This window comes from Acanthaster planci, linkage group LG02 (assembly GCF_054643075.1).
Source record: "Acanthaster planci isolate LZ-2023a linkage group LG02, COTS_SCS, whole genome shotgun sequence".
Taxonomy (NCBI): domain Eukaryota; kingdom Metazoa; phylum Echinodermata; class Asteroidea; order Valvatida; family Acanthasteridae; genus Acanthaster; species Acanthaster planci.
Genome location: NC_141778.1, coordinates 13,176,325 through 13,192,530, shown reverse-complemented (window position 1 = coordinate 13,192,530; position 16,206 = coordinate 13,176,325). Strand labels below are relative to the sequence as shown.

The 16,206-nt window shown below is 40.9% G+C and overlaps 2 protein-coding genes across 4 annotated transcripts in view; both read left to right on the top strand.

Annotated features, from left to right (window-relative positions):
- Positions 1-11,461, top strand: part of exoc1 (exocyst complex component 1) — a 65,374-nt gene extending 53,913 nt beyond the window's left edge. For all 3 annotated transcript variants that reach the window (XM_022223775.2, XM_022223772.2, XM_022223773.2), the window contains 3 exons: positions 162-284; positions 2,313-2,384; positions 9,083-11,461. In XM_022223775.2, coding sequence (XP_022079467.1) covers positions 162-284; positions 2,313-2,384; positions 9,083-9,235 — 348 coding nt within the window. In that variant the 3' untranslated portion in view covers positions 9,236-11,461. The remainder of the gene's footprint in view (positions 1-161; positions 285-2,312; positions 2,385-9,082) is intronic.
- Positions 11,462-11,971: 510 nt separating this feature from the next.
- LOC147799912 (uncharacterized) lies at positions 11,972-14,911 on the top strand. The gene has a single exon (XM_087132860.1). It carries the CDS (start codon positions 12,626-12,628, stop codon positions 13,376-13,378), a length of 753 nt encoding a protein of 250 aa, XP_086988986.1. The 5' UTR covers positions 11,972-12,625; the 3' UTR covers positions 13,379-14,911.
- The last annotated feature ends 1,295 nt before the right edge of the window (positions 14,912-16,206 follow it).

Here is a 16,206-nt window from a genome sequence, read left to right as displayed (position 1 = left end):
ATGTAGCAATGAGACATTGTTTTGCAGTGGCACCATGTAGATTTTTTTTTGTGTGAGTGAATAAGATTCTGAAAAGAATGGTGGATTCAACATTTTGGACAGTAATGCTCTGTCGCGGACTGTATTTTCAACAAATAATCCGATCCCTTGCTTTGCTACAGCAATTCTTTGAAGGTATCCAGGTACTGGTGTCACAGGGAGTTAAGGAAGAGGAGATGGGGTACCAGATGGCATTCAATAAGCAGGAGTTACGCAAAGTCATCAGGGAATACCCTGGGAAAGAGGTTAGCATAAAAATGTGCAGATTTTAATGGAAAATATTAATCGAGATCGTAACTAGCTTATGAGCGTCAGGAGCAGTAATTGAGTTTGGTATCCCAACAGTGTAGGCCCAGAATTAAGCACACTGTTGGCCATTCGAGGACATCAACTCATATGGACAATGTCAGACATACTGGTACTTTCTCCATAGTTTCGGGACTGTACTCTCGTCATATCACTGATATTTTGTGGACTAAAAATGTTGTGGGGACAGAAGAAAGTCCCTATGTCTCGGCACTAATTTGCCGTATAATAGAGGACCTCCCTGTAATGCAGTGTTGAGGGCTTAACTGGCCAAAAAGTGGCACAAGCCTTCCGTGTGTGCCACGCACACTACGTGCTATTTCAGTAACTTCTTGCGTGATGAGCTAGGTCATGTACTTGAGGAAAGATACGTTTAACTCTATACTCTGCCTTTCATATTGGGGCGTCCAAGAGGGACAGTATTGCACACAGTGAATGGGAGCATATGCACACACTGCCGATCTAGTCATGTTATTCTATATCGATAGGTCTTGTGCAGGCAAATGCTTGGTGGCCTGCTGTGACTTGGTCAGGAATGAGACATGTGTTTGTCCTTCAGCTGATTCACACCATCTAGATGTAGAGTGGATTGGATTGGAAAATAGGAATTAAAATTTTATGGAGCCACCTTTGAAGGATTAGTTACTTGTTAAAAACTTGTGGCAGTCAGGGCATCATGTCAACACAATCTCTCCACATTGTGTTTCAAAACATGGCTGACTTGCCAAAGTCATCTTAAAAGTATAGTTCATCATTTGCAGTTATCCAAAATGTAACTGACAAAATTATTTATATAACGGTTTGCCCGTACCCAACGTATATATCAATAAGCACTGTATGCTCAGTGCTTGTCCGAGAGCTTGCGAAAAAACCTCGCAAGCTTACTCGGGTGGGACTCGAACCCACGACCTCCTGCTTACCAGTGCAGATGTCTTAACCACTCGACCACCGAGCTTGCCGGGGTCGGCTGGCCGGTCCGAGTCAAATGAAGCAGCGGGTACCGCGAACTATTTTCAAGATGTATTTTTGCGTTGGGGAGATGTTAATTATATAACGGTTTGCCCGTACCCAACGTATATTAATAAGCACTGTATGCTCAGTGCTTGTCCGAGAGCTTGCGAAAAAACCTCGCAAGCTTACTCGGGTGGGACTCGAACCCACGACCTCCTGCTTACCAGTGCAGATGTCTTAACCACTCGACCACCGAGCTTGCCGGGGTCGGCTGGCCGGTCCGAGTCAAATGAAGCAGCGGGTACCGCGAACTATTTTCAAGATGTATTTTGCGTTGGGGAGATGTTAATTATATAACGGTTTGCCCGTACCCAACGTATATTAATAAGCACTCTCGGACAAGCACTGAGCATACAGTGCTTATTAATATACGTTGGGTACGGGCAAACCGTTATATAATTAACATCTCCCCAACGCAAAATACATCTTGAAGACAAAATTATTGTTTGACAAGCATACTTGATTTAAAGATTGTCATAGGACTATCAAGTCTCTGGGAATTTATTTTTTCTGACAAGCTGTCATTTGAAGATAACAATGAAAGATGGCCATTTCCAATCACGCATCTAAAGATGGATCCTTGGGAAATTGCCGTCAGTCTTAATTTTTAATTTGGTGAAGCACATTGACTTGACACGTACGCACGGTTACTATAATTTGTTGGCTCAGAGTACGACTGAATGAGAATGTGTTCTGGACACCATTCAATACATGACTTGGCAACTTTTCATTCGAAATTGAGATGAAGATTGTTTTCCCCAGAATATACAGCATTCACTGAGGTGAAGTTCATCAGATTTGTTGTTAGACATGCACCCTTCTTTAGATGTTGAGCACATTTGTTGCCTCAAAGGAACGTAATGCACTAATGACAAAATGATGGACTTAAACCTTTTAGAATTGTTCTGTCACATTGACCAGTATTCATTTCAATGTAAAAGTTCTTTTCTCTGTAGGTGAGACGAGGACTTGACAACCTGTACAAAAAGATGGAGAAGACACTGTGTGAAGAGGAAAACTTGATGCAGGTAAGTACATCCTGAAGGAGATATACCAACCTTCAACCATAGAGGGCGCTCTTCAAATAAACTGTAGATTTTATCTCTCTGTTATCTTGTCAGTTGAGAGGATGGTGTTTGTTTAATCATAAAACTGCTGACAAATGAAGTATTTTGGTGTGTGTTTCAAGGCGTATTGAAGGGACAATTTGTTTGTCCAGACTTATTAAATGAGAACTGCCAAGCACTGGTGAAAACTTAAAAGATTGAAAATAACATTTTAGAAGAAGTTCACAAAATGCGGGTCTTGTGAGCCTTGTCAAGCCATATATGTATGTCTATGCAAGGTTATCCTTTTTATGGAAAACAATTTTAGAGACATTTTTGGATTAAGGGCACATGTAGAAAAGTGAAGAGGAACAGTCATGGAAACCAACAAAAATCCAGCTTAAGATGGTATTCGCAGTGTGAGAAAAATAAGTATTCATCAAGTTTTCTCAACTATGTGAAAAGAAAGGAATGTCCACACTATGGTGTTTTTGTTTCTGCCATCTTGCCTTGCCTACTCACATCTTCCCATCTGGCTTTTTTTTTAGATTTAACATCTTGCATTACAAATCTCCCATTCAATTTCAAATTTACATCTTGCTTCTCTCATCTCGCATTACATTTCGAATCTCGCATCTCACGTCGTGATAAATGTAATACACTGCCAAACAGTGACAGGTCTGATTGTGTGCAACAAATGCAGGAAACAGCAATAATAATGTAGGCATTGGTGTAAGTCCTCGGGGGCAGGTTATATATCCTAACTTGGACTGGAGATGGTCCACAGAAATCACCCCCCCCCCTTTTCCTGTATCAAGCAAAAACATGCTCATGATTTCCCGACAGCAATCAACAAAGAGACAGAAGTAGTGAGAAGGTAAATCAATAATACAGTTATTCAGATTTAGTATTGGTTTGGAGAAGATGTATCTTGACGAATTACAGGATGAAATTACACCGATAATAATTGGACAGTGCAATAAGGCATTTGCGAGTTGATTGAATAAAATCTGGTGCACTGAGTTATCTGACTGCACATAAACGTAACAATTTGAACTCCCCAGACTAAAGACACTGTTGCTCTACCTCGTGATTCGGGGCAAGCTTTCCCATAGCGACCACCATCTCTGGAATGGACTGGTTCCTTTATGCCCTCCTTATCCATTGAGAACAGTGTACTGTTGCAAGCTGTCTCTTATGTAACTAAGCAAAAGCTTGCCCCAAATCACGAGGTATAGCAACAGTGGTTTTAGTAAGGAAAATTCAAGTTGTTCTGTTCACGTGAACTTAAAAAAATAAGTGTACCAGATTTGGGTCAAAGTTAACTCACAAAAGTTAACTTTTTACTCTCGGCCATTTTAGTAAGAATTGATTTGAAGAGCCAACCATATTTTTATTACTCCTGTATCAGGTTCTTAATATTCATGTATATTATAGTTTTCAACTGGAAAATCACAACCTAGATTGCACTACAGTATCTTGAATCTGCCAAACAAAGTACAACAAATGCTTAATTAATTCAAACACTGGGCAATGCAGATTGCAGAGTATATGCACATACAAGACAGGAACCACAAGGCAGCTAAAGCACAGCAATGGCAAAAGCCTGCGCAGCCTCAACTTATACAAAATGTGTATCAAATAACAAGCTTACATTTACAATATAAAGCAAGATATGAGATGCGAAATACAATTTGGGATACGAGATGCAAGATTTGAAATGTTATGCTAGATACAAAATGCGAGATGGCAGGTATAGAATACCGTACCACACTTGGTGTGTAATGTAAGTATTTATGAGGGGGGGTGGTGCTACTGGGATTTGTATGGATATTTCTGTTCACTTTGTACCTCAGCTAGACTTGTACATTTGTTGTCTTGGCTCTTGATGAGACCTGGATATCTGCTTCGAGCAGAAGTACCCCCTCAATGGTTGAAAAGAGCTGCTTTAGTTGGAAGTATTCACTTTGTTGGTAGCTAGTTGACTGCAATGCTTGGGTTTCCCGGTCATTCATGAACCAGTTAGTACCAAAGGAGCCTCCGTTGCTAAGGAAATAGCACCCTCTCTTGGTCCAGCTCGAGGCCCATTACATCCAATTTGAATGAACCGTATGTTCAGTGAAGACTGATCTTCACGTCTCAGATTAACTTGTAGTCCACCTTTTAAGGTGATGTCACTGTTAAACATGGCTACAAGTAGAAGCTGCAGAGGTTGTCAATAGCAAAAGATTTTTTTTTAAGCCTTAAGTCAGAAGTTGAATTTTTTGGTCTTGTAAAAGACCTTGAAGACATAAAGCATTGCAATTGGAAGTTAACACTGTGACTGGGTATGGGAAGTTTTGTGGAAAAGATTTCCTTTTTTAAGGTGTGGAAAAGTTGCCCCACTTTTGTGAAAAGATGTGAAAATGTTTTCCCGCATGTGTGAAAAAGTGTGAAAATGTTTTACTTGTATGAAAAGGTATGAAAATGTTTTCCCAGTGTGGAAGGTGTTTTCAATTGTGTGAAATGAAGTGAATTCCCTGGAGAGAGAAAAAGTGACTTCAAGAATTCCCCACTCTGATGGCTAACTTTCCATTCCTGTGTACTGTAATTGAGTGCTGATTTAGATGCAGTAAATACATGTAGATGCTTCAAATGAAGCTGACGGTGGAGTCTGTACGTACCCCCCCCCCACCTGTACAACAAACACTTGCAAGCCTGTTCACTTTCAGACCATATTATCTGGGACTACATTTTCAAGTGTATTTCAAATTCTCCTCAGGTTGATGGATATTTTTCAGTTCATCCCCTGGCTTTTTTCATCGTAAAAGTAGCCTTTCGGCACCTGCAGTTGTAGAGTGTTTGTTCATCTAAAGTCTCATATTGCCTGGTGAGATGGCAGACGGTGGGGTAGCTCTCCATTAAGTGCACCTAGATCCCAGTAAATAACAGGTGTTTACATTTGCTTCATTTTCACACCTTGGATGTTTGTGTACAAGTGCCTCTGGGAGAATGCAGTCCAGCCACCTCTGTTGGCCCCAAAGGAACTCAGGTGATGATTAGTTGTGGGGTGTGGAGATTTGTTGGATGCTTGGAGGTTGATGTCAGCAGTATTTGCTTGCTTTCACACCTAATTTGTTTTGATTATTGCAGTATTAGGGGGAACATCCAAGTGTTTGAAAGCAATAAGACTATCATGTACATGTATTACTGACGAAGGACCCTGAGATTGTGGAGCATGTACATGTCCACATGCGTAGCATATTGAGAACCAACATCAGCAAAATTGTTTTCTAATACGGGCGATTTACAATGGTGCATCTCCAGGAGTTTGCAACTCGTTGGCCAATTACAATGGGCAAAATTTTTCGACCTTTGCCAAATGCATTTTGGATCAACAGATTTCGTGCATTGATTGGCCAGTGCATTGCAAACTCTTGGAGGGGCACTTTTGTGAAACGCCCATATTGAGTATGTCCTCAGTTGATAAAGGTATACAAAACCGATGGTACTGGTGCAGGAACAGTTCAAGTTTAAACAAAAGAAGAAATAATGGGGAGTTTTTAATCCAAAGCACATACTCATTTACGTGTGTCCTCTTTTAGTGCACCACAGTATTCTTGAACATCCAGTAGCGTTATGTGTTCTGGGGAGAGAAAACTCTTTAACCTTTAAAATGTTTACTACTTGAAGCACGTTTTGGCTTTCCTTAATGTTTGGTGTGGAGATAACAACAGTTTTGAGGAGAGAAATACCAAGGATTGGTGATGTTGGGTCAGAAATGCTGAAGCCATGTTCATCACCACTGCCTACAAGTCTAGTCTTAAACCAGGTCACAAGCCAACGGGTATATCAAACTAATGTGCTATGCATTGGGTTGCACAGACCAAACCAACCTGAAATGTTACACTGGTTGATATAAAACCAAATCTGACCCAAAACCGATCTGAGCTCCAAAAATACAACAGTTCCATGGAATAATGTAGCATTGAATGGATAAACTGTGTGATTGTTTCTTTTTTATTGAAGCTACTCCAGCAGTGAATTGTAACATTTCTTTGTTAATCAAAAGAAGCTACATAATCAGAAAGGATGTGCCCCTCCATGTAAAATTCCAAGGTCTGCAAGATACATGTAAGCAGTTGATTACATCCAGATCAGTTTACTGTTAGAGTTGATGGGTTTCCCAACAATCTTATCTTTCAAACCATACACCTTACCCTGGAATTAAGTAGGTACATGTAATAACACTGAACCTGTGCTGATGTTTACACAGCAGCCACATGCTCTGGGTGTTTGTTTACCTAAGCCCCTGACAGCACTTACATACGCCCTCTATTGACCTCACAGTAGGTAAATAAAGGGATAGGTCCAATGCCTAACTGCATTGGAATTGTGGTCTTAACCATGTTAATGCACTTCTGAGAAATTAATGGTGTACATACAAGCATAGTGACACACTTAGGAGTTTATGTCTGTTGACAAGTGCACCTTTTCTCCATAAAAAGGGCTTAGTTCCCTTGGGAAGAGATTAGAGTTAGCATCATCCTGTTAGAGGTGTGTTGGGGTTTTTAGTACAATTTCAAGTTCACATAATTAACATCTCCTCTATCTTTGGGAGTGAGAGGCCTTCCCTTATGTGTTTATACGATAAGGTGAAATTCCTGGTTTTTGTTAAGTGTTACAATTGTCTTTTTTTTACCCATGAAAACTCCTCTGTCTCTAATGTGAGTCTGGTGTGAAATCTGTTGCACTTTTTTCAGAGAAGTTGAAAACAAAAATAAACAGAAATCAAGATGTTGAGCTGTGCTGGCCTGATGGAAGTTGGCATGTGTGCCCAACCAATCAAGACAGGATTAGAGAACCAGGACAATTTTTTTGATTGAAGCTGTCAAACTGTAGCCTTATCCTTGTCTCAATCTACTGATTCCTCAGACCTGGCTGTTTTAAGGCTGTTGAGATTTGGCCTAAAAATATTGACCCTTCACCCCACCCTACTACTTCATATTGCACCCCCCCCGTGATGTCTCAGTTTTCAATTTTGGAAACCAGGTCCATTGAGTTGCTTTCCCGTGACAAATCTCTTGGAGAAATTCCAGAGCATTTTGCACTTCCAAACATTTGCCTTGTCTGTCTTCATTGTCAGACAGGTGAGGCAGGCAGGTTCCCCCAAAGGTGTCCATTACTTCAGTCACCCACACACATTGAGTTACTCACAAACGACAAAAGTCAACAGACAGTTTGAGAAGTTGGGATTGTAGTGATGTGTCAAAATGCAGGGAGAGTTGTTACGGAGTGAGGGATGAAATGTTTACCTTTGTGTGAAGATTGAGTACTTTCCAACATTCTTTTGCTTGAAAATGAAGACATACATATCCTTTTAACCCTAAAACTTAAAAGAGCCTTTTTAAAATTCCCTTCCTCAGTAAGGGGCATGCTCAGCATGCATGCAGGAAATACATTCATAGTAATCTGTGAAGTTTCAATTCCATCAGACAGTGGGATTTTGTTTTTCTAGTCATTTATATCTCATGCTATAATGTGCATTGGTCCATGTGCACTTGGCATGTCAGTGGGCAAAGTTAACCTGTTTTTATTTAAAAAATGGCCATTTGCAAGAATTGCATGACTGATTATTATAAATATTAAGTAGGACTTGAAACGTGCAAGGTACTTGCCTGATGGTATCAACTGGCAAAGGTTTTTAGTAGCACCATGCAACTTTCCCCTTTTGACAAATGTGTGGTTCTGTAAAGAGGATAGGTGTCCAAATGACCTCAGGTCATCAGTTGAAAACTCCGGAGGCCTTGAGATAATGAAACAATTGCTTCTCTGTGATGTCAGAGAAAATGTGGGAGTGGTTTCCACCCTGGTTCGTTAAGGGTTGAGAAATGATCTGTAATTTCCAGCTGATTAGATGCAGTGAGCCAGTTTGGTATTCCAGTAGCTTATACCCATAACAAAGCGTGTCATGGAGTCATTCATTTGCGAGGTCAGGTTCATGCATGTGCTTTGTTCCTGAATGAGATTGCTTTTTTGAATATTGAATTGGCTCATTATGCACTCATTTTATATTCATTGCTTCTTACTTGAGGCTCCATGCTGACAAGACATGACTGCAGAATACATTATGTACAGATTTGTATACCATCTGTGTTGTTTGCCCAACGACCGTGCATTCATCTGTGCTGCATATGCAAAATAATTGCTTGTGTCTACTCTCTGCCAGATTTAAACAACCAAGCACCTGCAATATGTGAACCTTGCAGGATTTGTTGCTCAATAAAAAATACCTCTCCTGTACTCCCAGAGCCCAAAATTAATCACATAAATGTTACCTGTGAAACTTGGGCATCGTTGAAGGTCGGGGGGAGTTCTAGCCACTCCCCCCCCCCGAAAAATATTGGGCAGTAAAATAAGGGAAAAGAAAACAAACAGGGAAGAAATGGACATAATAAGGGAAAGGAGATGGAAATCACCTACTTACTTATAAATTCCTAGGAATGAAATCCCCTTCACTGTTGACAAGCTGCTGCTTAGCCCCCCCCAAAAAAAATCCTGGCAGTGCCCATGCTGTGAAACAACTTTTCTTCTCTCCCTTGCCTTCACCTTCTTGATACCTTTGACGGTCTAGTTGAAGCTCTGCATTCACCCATATTCCCGAGTCTCTAACTACCCCGTACTCTATCCCTACCTTGCAGGTGGCCTGGCACTTGATGCAAGAGGAATTCATTCGCCAGTACAAACACTTTGAGGGCTTGATCAATCGTTGCTACCCTGGCGCCAATGTCACCTTGGAATTTAAAGTGGAAGATCTGCTTCAGTTCTTCTCAGAGATCGCTCAGTCCCACTGAGGAGCATACGCATCCGTTGGTAACCCCTCCCTAGTTTACTGTTTGTTGCTTGAAGGAAATTTTGATCAAGGATGGGAGGTTCACTGAGAGGTTTATTGTGGCGGACAGTGGCAATTGTGGAATATCTCACTGAGAGAAAGTATTTTGAGAATTTTAAACAGAACATTGTTACAAACCAGAGTATGAAATAATGGAATCTTTGTCACTTTATGTTCTTAAGTTTCCCGAACCACCCCTTAGCTTGAACTGTGTATGTTTATGTACTGGTACCAAAAGGTGCAGGTCACAAAAACCCAGATTTTGGTGATGAAGTGTGGCGCCAGGATGCAAAATTTCTTTTTGCATAAAACACTGGAGAAACCCAAGTTCCGTCTCTTAATTGACCATCAGACAACATTTCAGTGCAGGAATACATCCCCAAAAAGTGTGATTTGCTTGTTAAATCTTGTGAGTTCGGGTCATTTTAAAGCCTCACAATGATCCATTGGCACCCTTTACTTCTTTACTGCAGAAATAATCCTGAACTTTTGCCAAATTTCTCGTTTTGAGGGTCTAATATCATAGGGATCGTTCAGAATCCGAGATTACTTTCGGGGGTGTTATCCTGTTAAATCCATCACTTTTTTAACCTTTGGAGGCAGAAGCGGGATTTCGATGGTTCCCCACTTACCGTACACAGAGTTTCATGGCAAGGAAGGTCACCAGAGGTCAATAAGAACTGTCGTTTTGCATGATGACTTTCTTGCCTGTCACGAGCACGCATATGACTGTAGACCTAGTCTTGGACACTGACTGCAGGCTTAGCGTTTGGCGCTAGACAGTACCTCAGTGGGTTCTCCATGTCTTCCCAATTTAATAGTTGTCTTGATCATTCAATGCACAATGTACATGTACACACCGGAGGGGATCGACGTAGGCCGTACAAAAAAAGGAAAACTATGTCACCAAAAACACCCTGAATCTAGAAGATTTAGTGCTATATCTTAAGTATACCCGTACTACATTTATTGCAGCGGTTTTTACCCATTGGAAAGGAATTGCTAGGTATTACAATTTGTTTGTAAATATTTCATATTGGTCAGACGGAGGGCGATGGTTTAAAAAGCCATCATCATTGCCCTTGCGTCATCTACCCTGATCGAAAAATGAAGAATGCATGTTCATATGCATGTTAAAGAATACACTTTTATCGCATAATATTGAAGAGTAGCAGGAGTTCAATTAATATGTAATTATGCTCGATTTCAAATGTATTTTATTTAATGAAAACATCAGCGTTGTCTTTATTGAATGTTTATAAATTTTGATTTCGGTTTAAGACTTTTGGGCAGTTAAAAACGGTCCACATGTTTTAAATGAAAAAAGTGTGACCAGTGAGAGATGTGTCTTACTGAAAGTAAATTGTAGTATGCGAGTAGTGCTGAAAAAAATTGAATCATCGCAAAGAACGATCATCACATTTACGGTCCTGTAAATGTAACAACCGTTTGCAAAAGATAATCATTTTTGATTGTCTACTGTGCAAGCATGGTGTGGTGTTCTTCTGAAGTGCCATTTTTCAAGAACACATATTGTACATGAAAGGAGTCGCATGTTTGAAGTTTAATTGCAACTAGAAATCAGAGTGAAATACAGCAAGTATCCTTTAAATTTTTGATGGTAAAACTGCCTTGTTTTAAAGCCTCTTGTCCAGAAGTTGAGTCATGTTGATGAGCTCACTGGTTCACACACACGCTTTTGTCATGATTACGAAAGTGCATATTACATGTAAATGTTAAGTGTTTTGCAAATGCTGCGCAGTGGACGCAGTCGGTCGTCATCATTGGCGTCAGTAGTATTATGGTTTTCCCATAGTGCACTGTCCTCGCACTCGTCGTTGTAAATTTCATCGCTTTCTTCCCACATTTTTGCCCCTGCCGCTTTCTCCCTGACCAATCCAATTTTCGGCAGTCTTTCTCCTTTGTCTCACCTCACTGCAGACGGTAAATAGAGGTATCTCGGTTGCCATGGCGATAGTCTCCAGTGAACTTATCTTGAGAGGCGATCAGTTCCCCTCAAGCACTTATGCAACATACACACACACACTGAGAAATGTTTGTGTTTTATAGTCAGCTTCATTCATCTGTGAAAAAAACAAGGTATATAATTTCTGGTCACTGGTGTTGCTTTGCATATTGAAAATGGACAGACTAATGGAATAAATAAATAAATACCATCTTGCCAGGATGATTTTTTTGTGCAGAATGCAGTTTGTGGTCGTGGGTTTGCCTACTGCTGTTCGATCGTTGAAACAAATTTCTCCATAGAACTTAAATAAATACCATCTTGCCAGGACGATTTTTTTGCGCAGAATGCAGTTTGTGGTCGTGGGTTTGCCTACTGCTGTTTGATCGTTGAAACAAATTTCTCCATAGAACTTAAATAAATACCATCTTGCCAGGACGATTTTTTTGCGCAGAATGCAGTTTGTGGTCGTGGGTTTGCCTACTGCTGTTCGATCGTTGAAACAAATTTCTCCATAGAACTTTTACTGCTGTTCGATCTTTTTACTGCTGTTCGATCGTTGAAACAAATTTCTCCATAGAACTTACGTTCATGGTGAGTCAAATACATGTGAAATAATTGCTTCACATTTTTTTTGCCTTTGTAACGTGTTTAAGCATACGTTTGCCTCCCGTTGTTTTCAGGTGAACGCTTTGTTGTAACTGTTTTTTTTTTTTCGTGCTTAATTATTTCGCTATCAATTTACCAGGCTTTCGCCCTGAAGTTAGATTTATAAGCGTCATCCTTAACTTGAAAACAGTTTTACAGACATAGTGTATTTTGCGATCGCTTTTCTTTACGTGTGCTTAGAAATTTCAGTCAAGTTATTCAATAGACTTGCTCACTTTCAAAAATGAAATGCCCGCCAAAGTGCAAAAATGCGGGCAAAAGTAGTTCAGAATCATGAAAAGGAAAGAACATGTTCCGTTTTTTGCCCACTCTACGAAATTGTGGACCGCCCCGTCGTGTTGACTCATCCTGTACCCCTTAAACTGCACACCCCACACATCAAGCCCAACATTTGTTGTAGGCATTTGCACGGACAATAAAGTTTTTGTCATTCAGATACGTGGTTATAACCTGTATTTTCTACAGGTGGAGGTAGCCTTCTCGCTTGAGTGAGCTTTGTGAACGGTTAGTTGTCCGCGGTTCCCTATTGTCCTGCTGTTTGTCATTCAAATGAAGTTATTCTGTTCGAAAGCCCTACGGTAAATTTCGTAAGCATGATTCATTGACAGCTTTGGATCCACCCAGAATTGGTGCATCTACGGATCGGCTTCGTACACAAGCGCTGCGTTTTGGAGAAAGTTATTACTTGTTGAACTTTGCCTCACGTGTGCAACTGCCATGGATCTGACAACCCAAAGTGTCTTTCGTGAAGAACTTGGCCCGGAAGGTGAGATGATCGGGCCAGGCCCGTGTCTGGACAATGTGTGGGGCCCTTTGAATCTAACACCGCACGATGCTGGGATTTTTTCTCTCGTCATGGTGATCGCGCTAGGTGTTGTTGGTTTAGTATGCATACTGGTGATCGCCGTTGCCTGTGGGTACGCAGCCCAGGTCAGTACACTCCGACGGAAACTCAGAGACTTGGAAATGGGGCAAAAATCGAAGAAGAATGGAGGTCCTGGTGCCATGGTGTATTCGGAGCTGAACGAGGTAGACTTGCCTCCCCCTCCACCTGAAACGCCCCTCCCGGGCCCTCCTGATGTCAACGACAACGAGTCTGACGTCAAGCCACCTGTACTGGACAGTCCATCATCGTCCGTGGTAGCTGCAGCAGAGGTGACGGGGGCGGGCGTGGATAACGAGGGTTACAACGACGAGGCGATTGATGAGGCTTTGAATGACATGGATGCGGCTGTGGATGTGCCGGATACGCCATCTATTAATGCAGAGAATGGGGAGACAGATAACAAGCCTACTGGAGATGAGGCGATAGAAGCACCTGAAAATCCAGAGACATCAGCCGAGGCTCCTGAGGTACCAGCTGATGAGGCATCACCAGCCGAAGCTCCTGAGGTACCAGCTGATGAGGCATCACCAGCCGAGGCTCCTGAATTACCAGCTGATGAGGCATCACCTGCAGGAGAGGACTAATCCTAATAGTTCGCCATGTTGGGTCATTCAGTGAACGACCGTCCGGAACCGAATTGTAGCATTTACTAAGTACATTTTCATGTGCTCATCTATTTTTCGCATTTCCTGTTGATATCTCTATCTTCTATCGAATACCGTTTTGGAATCATCTTAATTCGGTCGTTGTTCGCGTGGTACATACCCCAAACGTACTAAAGATTAGACCTTGACTCTTGCTCAGTTGTAGTACAGTGTCTATTGTATTTCACATTCCAGTACCCATTTGTTGAATTTATTATGCCGAAACAACTTAAATGTACGTTACAAATTAAAATGAATGTAAAGCCCTCTTCCACAAAATGCCACAGTAGTGTTCGTCTGCTTTCAGAGAAGGGAAATAGTTATGTCATCGATCCAACGACAACAGCTAACCGGCATCTTAGTTTTAATCACCTTTCACCTTTAATCACCTTTTGCTTTACTCATTCTCGAAACTTGTCAATCAGCGAATACATGTAGTATTGAGCACCCACTGTTTCACCTCAGGGCTACGTTGACATATGCATACGTATTTCCTCTGCGTACACCTATATACCTCGAGTCTATCTGTGTCTGAAGTGTAGACACGAATTCAGAATAGAGCAACATTTTAATTTTGTTGGGAAATATTTGATTCTAGATTCTAAAATGGTAAAATAATGCCTGTGTACTGCATTATCAAAGTGCTGTGCTAGGGTAATGGATATGGTATTCATGCCGTGAGTGCATGTTAAGTATTCTCCAAGTATCAGTGTAACCCGTGGCATTCAAGGTGATGATACAAAATACTAACTCCCTGGCGGCAGATAATCTCATTATATTACACGGAGTGGTATGTCTCCGCTTCACGTGGTACCAAATTGTCAAAACAAGGCTTGGAATGCTTTGCAAAGAGATATTGAAAAACAAAATGCCAAAGGGATTGCAATGGGACATTCTTTGGATTGCGAATTTAAAGTTGCAGATGATTTCAGTGGCAATACAGAAATCAAGATCAAAATAAAGGAGGTGATTTTAAAGTGTTGACTCATTGATATGCGACATCTCGTGTCGTTCATGAATTTAAAAATCATCAAAAAAAAAGACAATGAGGCGGGACTGCATATACCAATACGTGGCTTAATTTCTCTTTAAACTTTCTTGTATAAACACATGCAGCCCACTTGGTATTTTGCAGTCACTTATGGACAAATACTATTAAATATTTTAGTTGTAACGTTGTTTTTCTTAAAAATTCTTAAAAAGGTTGACTTCTCTAGAAGAATCTTAAGTTTTAGAGTATGATTGGACATTAAAAATTATCCATTTAGTTAATGTTTCTCGGTAAGAGAGACTTTAGTTGTAGATAGTGTCGGTATTTCTTTAACCAATTCCACTGCAACAATACTTTTATTTGTACTCTCAGCAGATGTTTTACTTCAATTTTTATCAATTAAAACATTTTCTTTGAAACTTTGTATCAGGTAAATGATTTTCGATATTTTTTGAAAGAGGACAATATAATTTGATGCACCAGTGGTTTGGCATTGTCTTTATTTATATATGTCCATCTATTTTGAAACGCAAAGGACTTTAGATATAAGGGGAAACCTGCCCTGGTTTCCCAGCAAATGTCAGAGTATTAATAAACTTAAGTGGACATTCTCGTCCAAATGCACGCGCCTCCCTTCTCCGTCTAAATCTTGCCAGGGGCTGCCTTTATTCCTGGTCACGATCCGCTCCACAGTTCGTGCCCACCTTAAGCCGTAGTTCCGTGTTTGCGAGTCTAAAACCAGCGTGTTTCTCCCCCGTCGTCGATCGTGTGTGCTGCATAATTTGCCTCAGCCCTTAGCACAGTGAGCTGTGCATTGACGAAGAGACAATTTAGTTAAATCAAGATAGATTTACAAAATGGAACCTACGGCAGGAAAGATGGGAACTGATAGTTCACGCGGCGTAATACTTCTCATAAATGATTGATTTTTTATTGAGTCCGTGATTGAGCGTCGCCCTTGTTTCTCAAAGCGCCTGCAATAGCAGCGAGGATAAGAAATTGATGTATTCGAGAAAAAATAGGGTTCATTTTTGGAAAGTTTGAGAAAGAATAGGCCTCTATTAGTTCAGAAGACCAATGTAAATAGTTGGCAGTGATTGAATAAAATGGTCCTCACGTAAGGAAATAGGGCGGTCATTCCATTTCGCCTCTATTGACGGGCAACGTTTTGCTGGCTGACTTGTTGGTTGACAGATTTTCTGGCTTGTGGGCTGAATGGTTAACAACCTGGTAGGCTTATTTGTTTAGCCAATCTGTTCCGGTGACTGACATGCTGACTAGTTAGCTGGGTGGTTCGCTGGCTTCATAATGTGCTTGGTTGAAAGTCTTACTTTCAAGTTTTCTTCTGTTGTAACATACGTAATCATTGTAAGAATTCAGTGGTGTAGGCCTATATACAGTTGGGGAGGGAAAAACCCGCTCCCTCCCACTGTTTCGTTTTTTTTTTTTTTTTTGGTTGGTTTTTTTTCTCTTCTTCTTCTGCACTTTTCAAAATGGGACTGTACCACAACCTTTCTTCGGTGAGGAGTTTTGTACAAATGACAAAAAATGAAAATAGGTACTCGTTGAAAAAAACGAAAATCCCTGAAAACGAAACATCTCTGAAGGGATTGAACTGAATGCCTAATCTATCCGCCTCGAGCAGAAGCGCCCCCTCGCTGGTTAAAAAGAACAATATTGGTCGGCATGTAGTGTTCATTTTGTTGGTAGATGCAACCGTAACGCGTGCATTTCACAGTTGTTCGTAAAACAGCGGAGTTCAGTTCCGACCAAAGGA